This window comes from Melospiza melodia, chromosome 13 (assembly GCF_035770615.1).
Source record: "Melospiza melodia melodia isolate bMelMel2 chromosome 13, bMelMel2.pri, whole genome shotgun sequence".
NCBI classification, from domain to species: Eukaryota; Metazoa; Chordata; class Aves; order Passeriformes; family Passerellidae; genus Melospiza; species Melospiza melodia.
The window spans coordinates 21,369,830-21,387,286 of record NC_086206.1 but is presented as its reverse complement, the minus strand read 5'-3'; the positions used below and the strand labels follow the sequence as shown (position 1 = coordinate 21,387,286).

The window sequence follows — 17,457 nt, the reverse complement described above, 5'->3', positions numbered from 1 at the left end:
TGTCCTGCAATCTGCAGCACCTCTCACTCCAGGTGACACCTTGGGAGAAGCTCAACGTTCCTTGCTGGAAAGGTTTTAGGAGGATTTAGGTTTTGTCCTTGCTGACTTTGCTGTCAGTTGTCTGAGTCCCCCCTCCCAGGGTTATTTTGGTTTTTAATGGATGCCTAAGTGGTCTCCATTAATAGGTTTTAGTCCTGATGGAGGGAGCTTCGTTCCAAAAAAAGTGTGGTGTGTGTGATAATGACAGGATGGTGTGTCAGCCACTGCTCCTTGCTGGCACCTCCTGGGAACATCTCTGATGACAAGAGCCCCTCCCTTCTCCTCATCCTACCTGGCACTGCCGTTCCATGGAATTTGGGCTCCACACCATGAGAATCCCAGAGTCACTGAGGCTGGAAGAAAGCTCCAAGGTCACCAAGTCCAGTCTGTGACTGATCCCCACCCTGTGCCACATCCTGTCCCTCCCTGGACACCTCCAGGGGTGAATGGGACTCCAGCATCTCCCAGGGTAGCCCATTCCAGAGCCCAGTCATTTTTTCCATAATTTCCTCCTGATGTCCAACCTGAGCCTCCCCAGGAACAGCCTGAAGCTTGTCTGGTCTTTGTGGGAAGAGCTTTTAGGTCAGACATCAGGACAAACTCCAAGACTGGAGATGACAATGCCTCACTCCAAGGTTCATATTGCCATGGTGCTCCTCACCAGAACCCTCAGCATTCCTTGGAGAGGAAATCCAGGTGGAATTTCCATCTCATGGATGTCCATCTCATGGACCATCTTCTTCCTTGCTTGATCATAACACTGAAGGTCACCCCAGCTGAGGGGGCAGCAAAACTGAGGTTCCTTCTCTCTCTGGTGGGTCCAACTCCTGTCCCTGCAGACTCCTCAGCAATCCTACCCTGGGAGTGCTGTCCAACCTCTCCTGGAGCTCTGGCAGCCTCAGGGCCGTGCCCATTCCCTGGGGAGCTTGGGCAGTGCCAGCACCCTCTGGGGGAAGAACCTTTCCCTGATATCCACCCTAAACCTCCCTGGCACAGCTCCAGCCATTCCCTGGGTGCTGTCCCCGTCACAGGGACATCAGTGCAGGTGCTGCCCCTTGGGAATGATCTCCTGAATGTCCCTCAGTGCTTTGGGAATGCAACCACCAACAGGCCCCACAACCCTGGCTTGCTTCACGAGCTCCTGGAACAGATTCCCTCAGATGCTGGTGGGATAAAGGCCTATGGCAACAACAGAAAGGATTAAAGCAAATTACTTCAGTGTGTAGAGCCCCTGCCCCCAGCTAAGGGTCAGAACATCTTGCACTGCTCTAAGTTTCTTCAGAGGACATATTTCATGTCACTTCTTTATCCCTGAGAGGCTTTGCACAACAGGGAGCTCCACTGGCAAGACGCAGAGAAAAAGAAGGAATTTTGCACTCAGCAAAAATCAGGCCCAGCCTGGGGCATCAGAACTCGTTCTGGAGATGGGAGCAGGAGGACAGACAGCCAAGTTATCCCTCTAATTGATCATAAAGTGTCCCGGCTTGTCTGAGTGTTCGATGCCTGAGGAGGGAGGAGGAGGAGGAGGGGGAGGAACAGTTTTACCAGCAGTGCAATCTCAGATTTTAAACTTCTTGGAGTGCTCATCTTCACTTGGGAAAAAAACCCAACCCAAAGCTTAAAACAGCAACTGCACATTCACAGAATCATGGAATGGTTTGGTTTGGAAAGCATTTTAAAGCTCATCTCATTCAGCCCCCTGCCATGGGCACGGACACCTTCCACCAGCCCAGGCTGCTCCAACCTGGCCTTGAACAGTTCCAGGGATCCAGGGGCAGCCACAGCTGCTGTGCCAGGGCCTGCCCACCCTCGCAGGGAAGAATTTCTTCCCACAATCCAATCTAAACCTCTCCTCTGCCAGTTGGAATCCATCTCCCCTTGTCCTCTCACTCCATGCTCTTGTTCAAAGTCCCTCTCTCTCCCTTAGTAGCTCCTACAGGTACTGGAAGACAATTTTGTGAATTCCTTCAAAAAAGGCCAATCCACATGTGACAATCCCATTGGAGCCCAAACACTGCAGCCTCTTCTTTCCACAGGTTCAAAAAGAAAACACTTGTCCCTGAATGCATCAGGGTTTAAATCTTTGTTAAATTCTACTCCTGCTCAGCTCCATCACCCAGCAATGCTGGGAACAATTTTGGCTTCTCCACATTTTTAGCCTTTAACTCCTCTGTTGTTTAGAGATCAGATTAAACCTCCCTGCTTTCAGCAGAATGGAAAGGCAAATTTTTCCTGCATTCCTGGCTGTTTGCTTTTGGGTTCTCTCATCCCTTAATTCTGTAGGTCCTGGTTTGTTCCTTCCTCCAGCTCCTGTGGGAGCCCCTACACTGACAGAGCAACCAGCACAGACCTGGAATTACAGACACCCTCGGCTGTGCCTTGGGCAAAGCTCAGTGCTGCTTGCACAACCTCTGAGGAGGAGTTCTCCAAGCCCTGTGGAGGAATTCTTCTCCGAGTTTTGTGAAGGAGACCTCCAATCTCTCTGAAGGAGCTCTCCCAGCCCCGTGGAGGAGCTCTACCATCTCTGTGAAGTTCTCCCAGCCCTCTGGAGGAGCTCTTCAATCTCTGAGGAGGAGCTCTCCCATTCTTGAGGAGGAGCTCTCCCAGCCCCGTGAAGGAATTCTCCCATCTCTGTGAAGCTCTCCCAGCCCTGCGGAGGAGCTCTGCCATTCCTGAGGAGGAGCTCTCCCATCTCTGTGAAGCTCTCCCAGCCCTCTGGAGGAGCTCTGCCACTCCTGAGGAGGAGTTCTCCCATTCCTGAGGAGGAGCAATCCCAGCTCCTCAGCGCCAGGGCCGCGTGGGCCGTGCGAGTGGCAGGAATGTTAACGGGCAGCTGCGGCGTGAGCCAGCCCGGGGAGGCTGGACCTGCCAAAAGCTGGGATCCAGCAATTAGGGAAAGCCCAGAGTCTATAAATAGAGGCAGCAGAGCCCCAGGTGTGTGCAGTGGCACTGCCCTGCATCCTGCTTGCCAGGAAGCGCGCGGCAATCCCAGGTGTGACCCGTTCAGCGGGAGCTGCTCGGTGCCAGGATGCCAGAGCTGCCCCTCTGCAGCTGGCACGGAGCAGTCTGGAGGAAAGGTGACACGGCTCGAGCCACTGCACTGCCACGAGGAAGTTGGGAGCTGGTCACAAAGTGACGTGGGACACAGGCCAGAGCCAGGTCACAGCACGAGCGTGACGGGGACAGCTGGGCAAGCGCCAAGGGACGGGTGAGGGACGTGGCCTCCAAGGGAGAAGCTGGAATCACGCTTTCACTTGTTAAAAAGCTCCTTCAAAACTTCTTTCTGCAGGTTTGTTTTCTCCAGCAGACACCTGCAGAGCTGTGGGATGGGGTCATGTTGACAGGGATGTCCACCATGGGAACTGAAATCCCATGGCAGGGGATGGGATGGGCTTTAGGGTCCTTTCCAACGTGGGCAACCTGTGCCAGGGCCTCCCCACCCTCACAGGGAAGAATTCCTTCCCAACATCCCATCTAAACCTGCTCTCCCTTGAACTTAAGGCCATTCCTCTTGCCCTGTCACTCCATGCCCTTTGAAAAGTCCCTCTCTGTAGCAGATTTAAAACAAAAAAAGCAAAGAGGTGCATCAGGAACTATTTCTGAATGACCAAGACTCATCTCAAGGAGCGTATTTTGGAGGCACAAGACACATCCCCAGCTCTCTGGTGCCAGAGGGAAGCAGGGAATGTGTATCCCCTGAATGCTGTCCATCCCATCTCTGGGCTCTCGCGTGGTTTCATGGAATGAGAGAGATCCAAGATTGGTGAGCACAGCCACTGCTCCTTGCCAGCACCCTTTGGGCAGCCCAAACTTTGCCAAGAGTGCCCTGCCCCAGGACTCCAGCAGTGCCAGGGGAAGGAGCAGCCAGCAGGCTCATCCTTGGGTCACACTGACTGTCACTGACTCGTGACCTTGAGCTGCCAAGCAGGTGACATCACTTTCATTGACATCACCTCCATCACATGGGTCTGGACAAGATCTGTCCCATCACCAAGCCAAGGAGAGCAGAAACCACTGGGGCAACGTGGTAATTAACGTGCACAAATCGTGGTTGTGAAGTGAAGATTATAATTAAACGGAACGTGTAATTATGGTGTTCCTATAACTGCTCCTCCAGACCGTTCTGAAACTGTCACTTCCTCTTGGGAAAGAGGGACAAAAACCAGCTACCCTTTCAGCAATGCAGATAAAAATTCTGGGCTGGATTCAGGACTAAGCCCTACTCCCACCTGAAACCACCTGATTCCACGTGGAGCCTCATTCCTGGCATTCTCAGCCCTGCTCTTCATTGATCCAACTCTTCCTCATGCCCATGGTGTTCCACACCTTCCTCCAGTGCAGAGAACAGCACAGACACCAGGCAGCAGGAATGGCTCCAGGGAATCTTGGGAAACAGCTGCCCTGCACTTCTCTGTGCCCCACACACGCCTGAGTGTGCCCAGGCTGCTCCACACACCCTGGGAGTGTCTGTCTGCCACTCTTCCCAAAAAACTGTCCAGCAGTTTTCCTGGAGATCCCAAATCATGGAATGGGTTGGGGTGAGGAGGACATGGAAGCTCATCTCATTCTACCCCCTCTGCCAAGGGCAGGGAGCTTCCACTACACCAGGTTGCTCCAAGATGTCCCTCTGCAAAAAATGTGATACTTTTCCATGATTCTGTGATACTTTTCCATGATTCTGTGATACAAAAAATGTGATACTTTTCCATGATTCTGAGCCAAATGAGTTTGTGACATCAGAGCTTCCATTCCACTGGGATATTTATCCAGTGCTTTACAAATGAGCCTCAGGCAGAGGAGGCTGGGAAGGCAGGGGAGGTAAATCATTGACAGAGGAACAAAACAGGAATCACACTGCTGCACTTTCAGTCTGTCTGGTTCCATTTTCTCTTTCATACTGGTCACAACCAGGATTTTCACAAATGAATGGTCAGAGGAAGCAAACCTGACCTCATGCTGCAATTCCACTGAGCAGAGACTCATTCCAAGGACAACTCCTTTCCTTTTTCGAGTTGCACTTAAATCTTCAGATACTTCTGCTATCCATAAACTCCCAAAGCAGCCCTGGTTCTTGTGACAGACATGTCTCAAGGCCCCAAAGGGAATCACCACAGGGCTCCTAGGGAACCATCCTGCAGGATGGAGTCCCTCATCCTCCCAAAACCTCTCCAGCCTGAAGGGAAGAGGGAGGAGCTGACCATCTCCACACCAAAGGGCACTCCTGCTTTCAGGGTCAGGTTATGCACTCACTGTCACTGATGTTTTAGCTCCACTTAGTGGCCACAAGGCTCATTAACCACAACTGTCCTCAGCAGTTACACACACTGGGATCAGTCACAACAACACTGCCCAGATGCTTCTTGAACTCTGTCAGGTTTGGTGCTGTGATCACTTCCAAGGAGAACCTGTTCCAGCGCCTAACTGTGCTCTGAGTGAAGAAGCTTTTGCTAATATCCACCCAAAAAGTTACTTTACACAGCTTCGTGCCATTAAGATTATTGAAAATATCTTAATTATCCTGCTTTCAAATCTCTTTCAATATTAGTATTATAGACAATAATCAACCTGAAGTCTGCCAATTCATATCCTCCTTAATTCCAAAAGAGAACCTGGCCCTCCTGGAGAAGCCTCTGACATGCATAACCAACTCCCACTATTTTCTACAAGTTTAAGCACTTCCAGCATTCCTTCAGAGCACATCCAATGTCACAGACATATTTAATGAAAAATCTTTTCGTTAGAATTTTTTTTCTTGAGAAGCTGAGAAGCTTCAGATAGGAAATGTAAACAATAATTATCTGCTGCTGTGGAATGCAACAAGTGCATCTTTGCTTGGCCTCATGTGGCTGTTTTTAATAAATGGCCAAAGTGCAGCTGTCTTGGACTCTAGTCAGTCACAAGATTTTGTTATCATTCCATTCCTTTCTATTCCTTGCTAGCCTTCTGATTAAATCCTTTCTTCTAATATTTTAGTACTATTTAATATAATATATATTAATTATAGATACTATATAGATAATATATATAAAGTATATATTAATTAGAATAAATATTAATTATATATACTATTTAGTATAGCTTTAATATAACATTTATAGTTCTTTTAGTAGTTTTAACGTATATTAATTATACATACTATATATAAAATACTTCTTAATTATATATATCAATTAATATATAATATATATTAATTATATATACTATTTAGTATGGTTTTAATATAATATTTATAGTTCATTTAATATACCCTGAATATAATATATATTAAAAATTAATATATAATATTAGAATTTATAGTATAAAATAATGTATAATAATTAAAATGTCTATTATAAATATAAAATATATTAAAATATGTTAATGTATTTTAATACAATATATTAATCATATATTAATATGTAAGATATATTAATTACATGTACTAGATATAATATATATTATATTATATTATATATTATATATATTAATATATAATATACATTAATTATACATGCTATCTAGTCTAGTTTTAATATAATATATATTATTTCTATATACTATTTAGAATAGTTTTAAAATAATACACATAATATATATTATATATATATTATAATATATATTATATATTAATTAATATATAATATACATTAATTATACATGCTATCTAGTCTAGTTTTAATATAATAGATATTATTTCTATATACTATTTAGAATAGCTTTAAAATAATATATATAATAAAATAATAAGTCAACCTTCTGAAATAGAGAGTCAAAATTCTCGTCTCTTCCCTCGTCCTGGGACCCCTGAAACACCACCCAACCCAGTTTCCCAAAATCACAAGGCAATAACTGACATCCCACTGGTACCTGTGACTCCCCCAGGCAGATCCCGGCTCACACTCACCTGGGCAGCAGCGGGGAGCGCGGCTTGGCCTTGTCCTTGTCCTTGTCGCGGTCCCGGTCGCGGTCCCTGTCGCGGTCCCGGTGCTGCCTGTCCTTCTCGTCCCTCTTCACCCGCTCCCGCTCCCGTTCCCACTCCTCCTTGCGCCGCTGCCGCTCCTTGTCGCGCTCCCGTTCCCGCTCCCGCTCGCGCTCCCGCTGCCGCCGCTCCCGCTCCCGTTCCCGCTCGCGCTCCCGTTCCCGCTCCCGCTGCCGGGTCTCGCGCTCCCGCTCCCGTTCTCGCTCTCGTTCCTTGGAAAAAGCAACAGAGAAACCACGGTGGTGATGTGGGAACAGCTCCCGGCAAAGGTGGCAGGTCTGGGAATGACAGGAATTACATCTGCCCTCCCTCAGCAAGGGATCGATAATCTGCAAACCAATGGCATGGAGATCAATGACATGGAGATCAATGACATGGGAATGCCATGAATTACATCCGCCCTCCCTCAGCGAGGGATCAATAATCTGCAAACCAATGATATGGAGATCAATGACATGGGAATGCCATGAATTACATCCGCCCTCCCTCAGCAAGGGATCGATAATCTGCAAACCAATGATATGGAGATCAATGACATTGGAATGCCAGGAATTACATCCGCCCTCCCTCAGCGAGGGATCAATAATCTGCAAACCAATGATATGGAGATCAATGACATGGGAATGCCATGAATTACATCCGCCCTCCCTCAGCAAGGGATCAATAATCTGCAACCCAATGGCATGGAGATCAATGACATTGGAATGCCAGGAATTACATCCGCCCTCCCTCAGCAAGGGATCAATAATCTGCAAACCAATGGCATGGAGATCAATGACATTGGAATGCCAGGAATTACATCTGCAAGGGACCGATAATCTGCAAACCAATGACATGGAGGTCAATGGCATGGGGATAATCATCTGGAGATCAATGACATGGAGATAATAATCTGGATATCAATGACGTGGGAATGCCAGGAATTACATCCCCCCTCCCTCAGCAAAGGATCAATAATCTGCAACCCAATGGCATGGAGATCAATAATCTGCAACCCAATGACATGGAGATCAATGTCATGGAGATCAATTATCTGGAGATCAATAATGTGGAGATCAATGACATTGGAATGCCAGGAGTTACAATTCCAGATCAATTCTGGGAATGCCATGAATTACATCTGCCCTCCCTCAGCAAAGGATCAAGATCAATAATCTCCAAACCAATAATATGGAGATCAATAACCTGCAACCCAATGATATGGAGATCAATAACCTGGAGATCAATGAATGGGAATGCCAGGAATTACATCCACCCTCCTTCAGCAAAGGACTGACATCAATAATCTGGAGATCAATGATCTGGAGATCAATGACATTGGAATGCCAGAAGTTACAATTCCAGATCAATTCTGGGAATGCCAGGAATTACATCCGCCCTCCCTCAGCAAAGGATTGAGATCAATAATCTGCAACCCAATGACATGGAGATCAATTATTTGGAGATCAATAATCTGGAGAATAATAATCTGGATCCTGCTGAGCAGACCCTGGATACAAACCCAGCATCACATCCCACGCAACTGTTGTTTTCAAAGGCAATGCCTGGATTAATTTGGTTTATGAGGCTTATTAAATAAATGTGTTGATGTTTACAAGTCTTTCCTCTCATTGCTGATCATTTCTATAACCAGATAATTAACTTTGCAAATGAGCACCAGGAAAATAATTGGTCATGTGTGGCCACAGTGAGGCCCAGGCTCCTGTCCCGCAGAAAACAAGGATTTAGAGCAAAGGAAAAGCTGCTAAAAGGATTTGATGGAAAGCACTGAAAAGCTCCCCCCAAGCAGGACTGGTTGGTTTGGTCACTGCTGCAGAGGCACAAAATGTGCATGAGGGGAAAGGAAGAGCAGGGAAAGGGTTCAGAGCCCTTCTGAAGTTTTCAACCAGGTTCTTTCCAGCAAACTCCAAGATGTCCAAGGACGGGCAAGTACTGCTCAACTGCTACACTGAGGAGCAGCCAAGGAGCATGAGCAGGAACCACCTTCCCACCTCAGACATGGAATTGTTAAGGTTGGAAAAGACCTTTAGATCATCAAGTGCAACCCTCAGCCAGCACCATCACCAAGGTCACCACTGACCAGGTCCCCAGGTGCCACACCCACAGGTTTTCTGAACACTTCCAGGGGCTGGGGACTCCACTGCTTTCCTGGGCAGTTTTTCCAATGCTTTATACCTTTTCCATGGAATAATTTTCCTAAAACCCAATCTAATCCTCTCCTGGTGCACCTTGAGGCTGTTCCCTCTGCTCCTGTCCCTGTTCCCTGGGAGCAGAGCCTGTCCCCTCCTGGCAGGAGCTGTGCAGAGCCACAAGGGCCCCCCTGAGCCTCCTTTGCTGCAGGCTGAGCCCCCTGAGCTCCATAGGATTCTCCAGCCCTTCCCATTTCCCTCAGGATTCTCCATTCCCTTCCCAGCTCCCTCAGGATCCTCCATTCCCTTCCCAGCCCCCTCAGGATCCTCCATTCCCTTCCCTGGACACACTCCAGCCCCTCCAGGTCTGTCTTGGAGGAGCCCAAACCTGAGCAGAGCCCCAGGTGTGGCCTCAGCCGTGCCCAGCACAGGGACAGTCCCTGCCCTGGGGCTGTGGCCATGCCAGGGCTGGTGCCAGCCAGGTGCCAGTGGCTTTCCCAGCCACTGCCAAGCAGCACTCCATGTCCTTTTCCATCAGGCAGCTTCCCAGCCTCCCTCCCCAGCCTGGCACGCTGCTTTCACCCTCATGGTGCTGGAACAGAACATCCTTCATCCCCTCACCTCCAGCCTGCTCTGTGCTGGGGCTGAGCCAAGACTGAACTATTTGAAAACTCCTGTTTCAAGCACTGCCCTGGAACTGTGCCAAGGCCCAGAAGAACCTGGAAGAGAGTCAGGAAGGAAAAGGGGGAAGGGGGAGTTCCTTACTTACTCTGTAGTTACGGTAGGGGTCGGGGTCTGTGTACTGAACCCTGAAATTCTCATACTGCCCACCACGCCAGAAGCGCTCTATTTCATAGTCATAATAGGGATCTGCATAGGGATCAAGCCTACAATGAAAAACAGGGAGTGTTAGAGAGGGAAAAGGCACCTTGGCATCACAAAAACTCTGGGTGCTACGTCAGCTCAGCCACTGGGACAACAAAACCACCTTCAATGCAGCAGGGCTGTGCAGAGATGTTTATTTTCTGCACACAGCCCAACAAAATAGTCTTTTTTTAAGTGAGGCTTATCAGAGAAAAGCACAAACCTTTCTTGATAAACACCAAAAAAAGAGCTACCAAAAATTCAGCCTTCAAATCAACGTGGTGCAAACACAGAAAGTGCTTTTGAGAGCTCCTTCCAGTGCCTGCACAGGGAGCAGGACATGTTCTGCCTCCTGGATTGAGAGCTGGGATTGCTGCCCATGCACCCACAGCTCATCCCAAACTCCTCAGCAGTGCCCCAGCTCCTGCCCCTGCAGGGATGGCTGCCACCAGGGCCACCAGTGCAGGACAGGAGCTCTGCACAGGGAGCAGTGGAGCTTTGGGGGCAGGTCAGCAACACTCTGGACCTGGAAGTGCCCCCTGGAATGAAGGCACCACTTCTCCAGCTGATATCCTGCACTGGGAATCAGCTGCTGGCCCAGCCACGGACTGGTGGCACACACACAGCTGCAGAATGAAGGATTTTTGGGGAGGAGAAGGATGGAAACCCCACCCTCCTGAAAGCTGCTTCCTCCATCTCCTGATTTCTATTCACATTGTTTGATGGTTTTGATTCCCCAACTCAACAACATCCAAGCACCTGGAGTGCAAATATCAGATCACTGTGAGGATGAGGAGGGGGTACAGGGAGTAAGAAACTTCCAGGGCCACAGAGGAGTCAGTGGCAGAGCTAAGATTATACAGCAAGTGCTCCCAAATTCCAGATTATCCATAATGAGACTCTGATTTATTAAAAAAAGGAATAAAGAGGCCACTTTTTGAATTTTTACAGTGCCAAATAACCTAAACCAGCTTAAGATGTAGGTGCTGCCCTGTGAGTGGTACTTGTCTATCTTCCAGTGCTCTTAAATAATTTAGGATTTCTCTTTTGGACTGAAGCAATAAGCCAAGGGAAGGAGAACCAGGATTTGGGATGCTTCAGTCAGCTACAAACTCCTGATGCCAACCCCAGAGCAGCCTGGATTCAGTGACATCAGGTGTTCAAAGAGAGAAAAACATCTCAAGCCATGCCAGAAAGGAAATTCTGCTTTTTCACACAGCCTCAAGTCCAAATTTCCCCTTCCTATAACACTGGAGGGTTATTTTAATTTCAAAAAGGATCACTGCTGTGTCTTTGGGTAATTCAGTGCTTAAATCATTAGAAAATAATTGGTACCACCCCAAAAATAATCCAATCTATCCACTGAGTCAGCTGCTGAGGGGCCAGGGGTCTGTCTGTGGCCCCAGAAGTTGGAGGAAATGCAATGGAAAAAAAAGGCAAAGGAAAATTCTCTTACAGTTGTAACAGTACTGGAATCAAAGACCTGCTTACCCATAGTTAATGTTTTCTTTGATGTCCACCTCCCTATAGTCATTCAAAAAAGAAAAAGGGATTCATGAACTACTGAGACAACTCCACATGTCACAAGACAGTGCTGAAAGCATTTTCCACATCCCAGCTGCACTTCCAGTGCTCAGGTGGCTGCAAGGTGTCCAGCTGGGCAACAAATTGTGTGTGGGGAGGAGAAAAATCAGCATTTTCTAGAGCTTACAGTAGCAGATTCATAACTTTTCCTGTCACACACAAAGGAGATATTTTAATGCCACAGCCTGTTCACACAGCCTTCAATTTTCAGGAATTCCAGTTGTTGGATGAGTTTTGTTTAACACTGGTTATGTGCAATACATTTTTTTATGGACTATATGAAAACCAGGCCTGCTCTTAACAATTCCTACATCAGAGAGGGTCAAAATGCTGCTGGTGCATTTTACAGGGCAGTCATAAAATGAAGATAATGGATGAACAGCCCCCAGAACACTGGGGTAAACCCCAGGTGCCTCTGAGAGGAACACAAGGCCAAGATCCAGAGCTAATTAAACTCAGGAAAATGTTAATACTTTAGGAATTTCTTTTCCTTCAGGCTGCAGAACTGAGGACAGGGCTTTTTGTATTTTTTTTTTAACTAGGGAAAGGAATTGCACTCTAGAGCAAATCAAAGAATGTTGAACAAAAGCTTAATCTGCTCCTTTTCAGAGGTTTTTTTTGTAATTCATCCACTCTAAAATAAACAGAACTAAGCCTTGCAAACCCTCTGGGAGTGGAAATATTTCCATAATCTGTCCATGTAGGAAGAACAGAGGATGTACGAGCAAGGAGAGACAAATCCACCTGTACTCCTGCAGAATCCAAGCCTATCTCCCAAAAATTCTCTTCCCATTCCTTTTCTTGGCTCGAGAACTCCCAAACAATTTCCCAGAGCTGGGTTTGAGGTCTCCAACACTTTAAATTTAACCTTAAAATCCCAATGACGTGAACACTTAAATTTAGGGGGCTTGTTGTGGCCAGGTACCAGCTTTAACTGGATACCAGTCCAGGTGTTTGTTAAACCAGGTACCAGCTTTAACTGGGTACCAGTCCAGGTGTTTGTTAAACCAGGTACCAGCTTTAACTGGGTACCAGTCCAGGTGTTTGTTAAACCAGGTACCAGCTTTAACTGGGACCAGTCCAGGTGTTTGTTAAACCAGGTACCAGCTTTAACTGGGACCAGTCCAGGTGTTTGTTAAACCAGGTACCAGCTTTAACTGGGACCAGTCCAGGTGTTTGTTAAACCAGGTACCAGCTTTAACTGGGACCAGTCCAGGTGTTTGTTAAACCAGGTACCAGCTTTAACTGGGACCAGTCCAGGTGTTTGTTAAACCAGTTCTGCCCCAGCTGGGGCCACCAGCTCCTGCACACTGAACACGCTCCAACTTCTCATGGTTGGGATAAGGAAAAAAAGGGAGAAAAAAAGCTGGAAGAACACACTGGTGTGAGGGAGGCAATGCAGAGCTGGAGAGAGCCCAGGAGGAGCAGAATTGAAGGAGACTGGAGGCAGGAAGGGCTCAAGGAGACCGAGAAGGAAGGTGGGGCTGAACCGGAGCGAGCGGAGGTGGCTCAAGCTCCCAACCTCCTGCTCAAGGGAGCTGCTCCCTGTCTGTAGGTGCCACCCCGAGTCTGGAGGGACAGGGGACCCCAGGCAGGCTCCCTGCAGTGCAGCCCCACCCAGGGGTCCCTCCCTGGAGCTGCCAGGGCTGTCTCTTACGCGGGGTCCCGCACGTCGCGGGTGATGCGGTAATTCCAGTCCCGGAAGAATTCGTTCTCCTTGTCGAACTCCCGCTCGTCCTCCCCGATGGTCACTGTGAACCTCTTCTCCTCAAAGTCAGGCTCCTGCTCCTTCCTCATTGTTGCTTTTTTTAATACCTTTTTGAAAGAGAAGAAAGGTATTTTTAATAACTTTTTAAAAAGAAGAGTATTTTTAATACCTGTGGAAACCCAGGAATATTTCTCTGTCTGCTCTGGGGTGCCCTGACCCCCAGGGGAGCACTGACTTTGACCTCATTCATGGAGAAAGTTTCCTAAACTCCAGAACTCATTAGAATCCACAAAAACGGAATCTATAATCTATAGATTATAGAGAGCAGTGCACGTGTATCACGTGGTGAGAAATTTAGGAATTGGAATTTTTAGAATGTTGTGGATGGAACAAAGATGGAGGGCACAGAGTGTCGTCCTGGGTTTTATTCTTCATGCTTCTTCTTCCTTCTTCTTCTTCTTGGGTTTGGGTGGTATTTTGTAATTGGGCAGAAAAATCCTCACTGGGGGCTCTTTGGCATCAGTTAAAAAGGAAAATACGGAAAATAGTAATTTAAAAAAAAAGGAAAATAATCTTGGTGTCAGTTCTTAATTAGATAGTTTAGTCTTAAAAGACCTTGTTGGCCATTTTGTGCCCTCTAATGAAAAGCTGCTGAACTCACAGTAGTGAGACTGTTTTACTAATAAGAAATAATAAACACCTGAGTCCGAACACAAATTACTGTCTCAAAGCCTTCAATCCAAACCCAGAAAAACCAATGATGAAACCACTACAAATACCTTTTTAATAACTTTTTTTAATAAAAAAAAAATTTATACCTTTTTAAAGAAAAAAAATAGTGTGAGGAGAGAAGGTTCCTGGGGCAGGGAGAAATTGGAATATTAAAAATCCTGCCCTCAGGAGTTTTCCTGCAGCCAGAACACCTTCTTCCCTCAGAATGTGCAGGATATTGGAGACTTTTCCTGATTAATTCCCTGTTCCACCAGCTCAGGACAACAGGAAACAGAAGTTTCCCCCCTGCAGTGATCACAAACTGGAGAAACAGGCACTGTAGGGAGGCAAATTAGATCAGCTTAAAGCTTTGCTTTGTGAAGGGCTGGAGCTGAGGGACACAAATTCCCACTATTTCTTAAACATAACCCCCCAACCTGGATTTGAGCTCCTCTTGGCTGTCTAACAACTGTGATGTACAACAAATCACAATTAATAGATTAAAAGGCAAAAGGAATAGAGAAAGAGCAAGACACCTGTGCTCCAAAAAGAGCTTTTTTTCGTGGATTTTGGAGGCAGCCAGCAATTCCCTGAGGAAGGAATTTACCTCTTTAGCGTGCCGGAGTCCCCTCTCCCAGGCACTTTCTGTTGGAGGGTCTGGAGGAGGTGGAGGTAAGATTTCATCAACCACTGGGCCTCCCTGTTGGAAAGGTGAGGAGAGCAGGAGAAAACACTTGAGTTAGTTTTAAACAGCAAAGCTGTGCTTTGTAAAGCTACTCAGGGTTACTCCAGACGTGCCTCAGCAGGACTAAGCTGGGAATCTGTGGAATTTTACCCCCCTCTACTGGCAACTCCAAGATCTCCATTTAAAAATCACATGTCCAACTGCTGAGGTATTAGGTCAAATAAAGAGGAGGAAAATGCCAGGATCATGGGTTGGAAGGGACCTCGAAGCTCATCTGGTTCCAGTGGAAGGGACACTTCCCACCAGACCAGGCTGTCCAAAAGCCCACCTGGAGCAGTGCAGGGATGGGGAGGGTGGTGCAGAAGCCATGACTGGCCAGGAGAGGTTCCATACCCAGGGGTTGGCTGGCATCAGCGGGTGAGGGCCCATGGGAGGGGCCCCGTTGGGGGAGAAGGGCTCAGGTTTGGAGATGAGTGAGTAATTTCCTTTGTCGTTCACTCCGGGGTGGATAAAGCGACAGTTCATGCCCCAGGTGCAGTGTCCTGTGGGAACACACACACACACACAGCTGTTAGACCCTGCTCCCAGCAGCACCCCAGCCCCACAAAAACCCCAGCAGGCAGCTAAAACCCTCTAAGGAGTAATGTTGTTGGAGGTGTTTGACTGTTCTCCTCTGCAGCTGGGCTGGGATTTACCTGTTTGCACACACATGGCACTCTCCACCTGCCAGAGGGGACAAACACATCCACACACAGATGGAACAACGTACAATGTTCTCCTCCAGTGGGGAGAAGGGAGGGAGGGAGGGCTGGACACATCTGGTAATTAAATGTAAGAATAAGCCTATGAGATCCTCATTTGTTACTGACAAACATTTCCAATTGGGAGCTTTGCCTTTCACAGGAAACCTGAGGGCAAAGCAAGGACCACAGAGCATCCCAAACAAACAGGGACAGAATCATGGTGGTTGGGGCTGGAAGGGCTTTAAAGCTCACCAATTCCAATCCCAACATTTTCCACTATCCCAGGCTGCTCCAAGCCCTGTCCAGCCTGGCCTTGGATGGAGCAGCCACAATCTCTGTGTTTTATTCCAAAAACAACTGCAAGTCTCCCTTTATTTACCTCCTCCAGGCTCACCATGCTGAGGGCAAAGCCCTTTTTGTGTAGTGGCTCCATGAAAATTCAGCTTTGGCCACCAACAAACAGCAAGGTGGCACTGAGGACGCTTGGGGCAGAATTTATCACGTAACAGCAGCTTAATGGAGAACCAAAATCCCCAAACAGGAGCAAGGGCAGCAGCTCTGGCTCCTCCAGCCCCCAGGGTGGGGTTACCTTTCATGAAGAAGCGGCAGGTGGGCCTGGGCCTCACCTTCCTGTCGTTGGGGTCTTTAACCTCCCCTTCTTCCAAGTCATCATCCTGGAACAGACACACAAAGCTGACATTTCATGTGGGACCTGACATTTCCCAGTCTTGTTCAAACACTCAGAGCCACCCTGGGGCAAAACCACAGGAGAAAAACAAGGTCAGGTTACAGGAATGCCCCAGAGCACCTGCACAAGGGGAGGACAGAATATTCCAGGTGGCTGTAAAAGCACCTTCCACTGTGCCAGGCTGCTCCAAACCCCATCCAGCCTGGCCTTGGGCACTGCCAGGGATCCAGGGGCAGCCACAGCTTTTGTGGCACCCTGCGCCAGGGCCTGCCCACCCTCACAGCCAGGAATTCCTTCCCAAAATCCAAATTAATCCTGCCAGCTCCACCTCCTTCCATCACTCCATACCCCTGTCCAAAGTCCCTATCCAGGGACAATCTCACAAAGGAACTTCTCAGGATAAATCCAACAGATTTCTTCCAGTCATCTCCACCTTCCTTTCTACTCCTCAGCTCCACGTTGGAGTTGGGAACCAGCTCAAACAAAACTCTGCCTCATCCCCAGGGACTGCAGCCCCAGGAGAGAATTCTGGTGGCTGGAGGCTGCTCCAAGATTAAGAAATAACAGCCATGAAACACCTCCAGAAGAGAAGTTCTTGGAACTTTCAAATACCAGCATTTTCTCCTTTTTCCAAGGGAAAAAACCCTTCCCTGGCTTTGTTAGGCTGCACTGGAAAACCAAAAGGAGCTCGGGATGCAGGAGGCTAAAGTACAAAGACCAGAGAGGTGTCAGGGGTACCTGGCCAGGAAATCATGATTTTATCCCAAAGGACACCCTGGTTTTCCCTCTCTGCCTCCATTTCTGTTTTCAGCACATGAAACACGTGAAGAGGGAGCATCTGGATGGGCCTTCCCTGTGCCTGGCAACAGCCACTCTCTGGGTGGAAAAGATGAGGAAAATTCCCTCCTTTGATGCACTGAGCAGCTGGCAAGAAGGAAAAGCCATTCCTTGGCTGCAGACAAACCCAGGAGCACAGAGAGGAGGGTGAGGAGCCTCTGCTGCCTCAGCCAGGGACACAGCTCTCCTCAACAGCACCGGATTTCAAAGCCTGCACTTATACTCCAATTAAAATTTGCATTAATATTCCCCTCCCTCCACACCAGGAGGCAGAAGAAAATGCAGAGCTTGAAGTTTTCCCCAAAGCTGGGGCTGGCTTTCAGTGCTGCATGAATGGGAGAAGCAGCTCCACTCTGCTGATTTCAAAAGAGCTGTGTGAAGTCTGCAACAAAGGGGGAAGTATTTATTTCTGGGAGGTCTCCTTGGAACCAGGCAGCTGAGAATGCTGTTATGAGTTAATGTATGAAAACCAGGGTACAGATTCATCTCCTGCTTTGTGAGGAGAGCTCCC

The 17,457-nt window shown here is 47.8% G+C and overlaps 1 protein-coding gene across 4 annotated transcripts in view; it reads right to left on the bottom strand.

Annotated features, from left to right (window-relative positions):
* The window catches only part of ZC3H18 (zinc finger CCCH-type containing 18), a 44,970-nt gene that overhangs the window by 19,593 nt on the left and 7,920 nt on the right, over positions 1–17,457 (bottom strand). For 2 of the 4 annotated variants that reach the window (XM_063168181.1, XM_063168182.1), the window contains exons 3-9: positions 16,011–16,095; positions 15,072–15,220; positions 14,601–14,693; positions 13,232–13,389; positions 11,482–11,514; positions 9,896–10,013; positions 6,923–7,209 (exon numbers count right to left, since the gene is read on the bottom strand). In XM_063168181.1, coding sequence (XP_063024251.1) covers positions 6,923–7,209; positions 9,896–10,013; positions 11,482–11,514; positions 13,232–13,389; positions 14,601–14,693; positions 15,072–15,220; positions 16,011–16,095 — 923 coding nt within the window. The remainder of the gene's footprint in view (positions 1–6,922; positions 7,210–9,895; positions 10,014–11,481; positions 11,515–13,231; positions 13,390–14,600; positions 14,694–15,071; positions 15,221–16,010; positions 16,096–17,457) is intronic. The other 2 variants (XM_063168184.1, XM_063168185.1) reach the window with 1 other exon arrangement.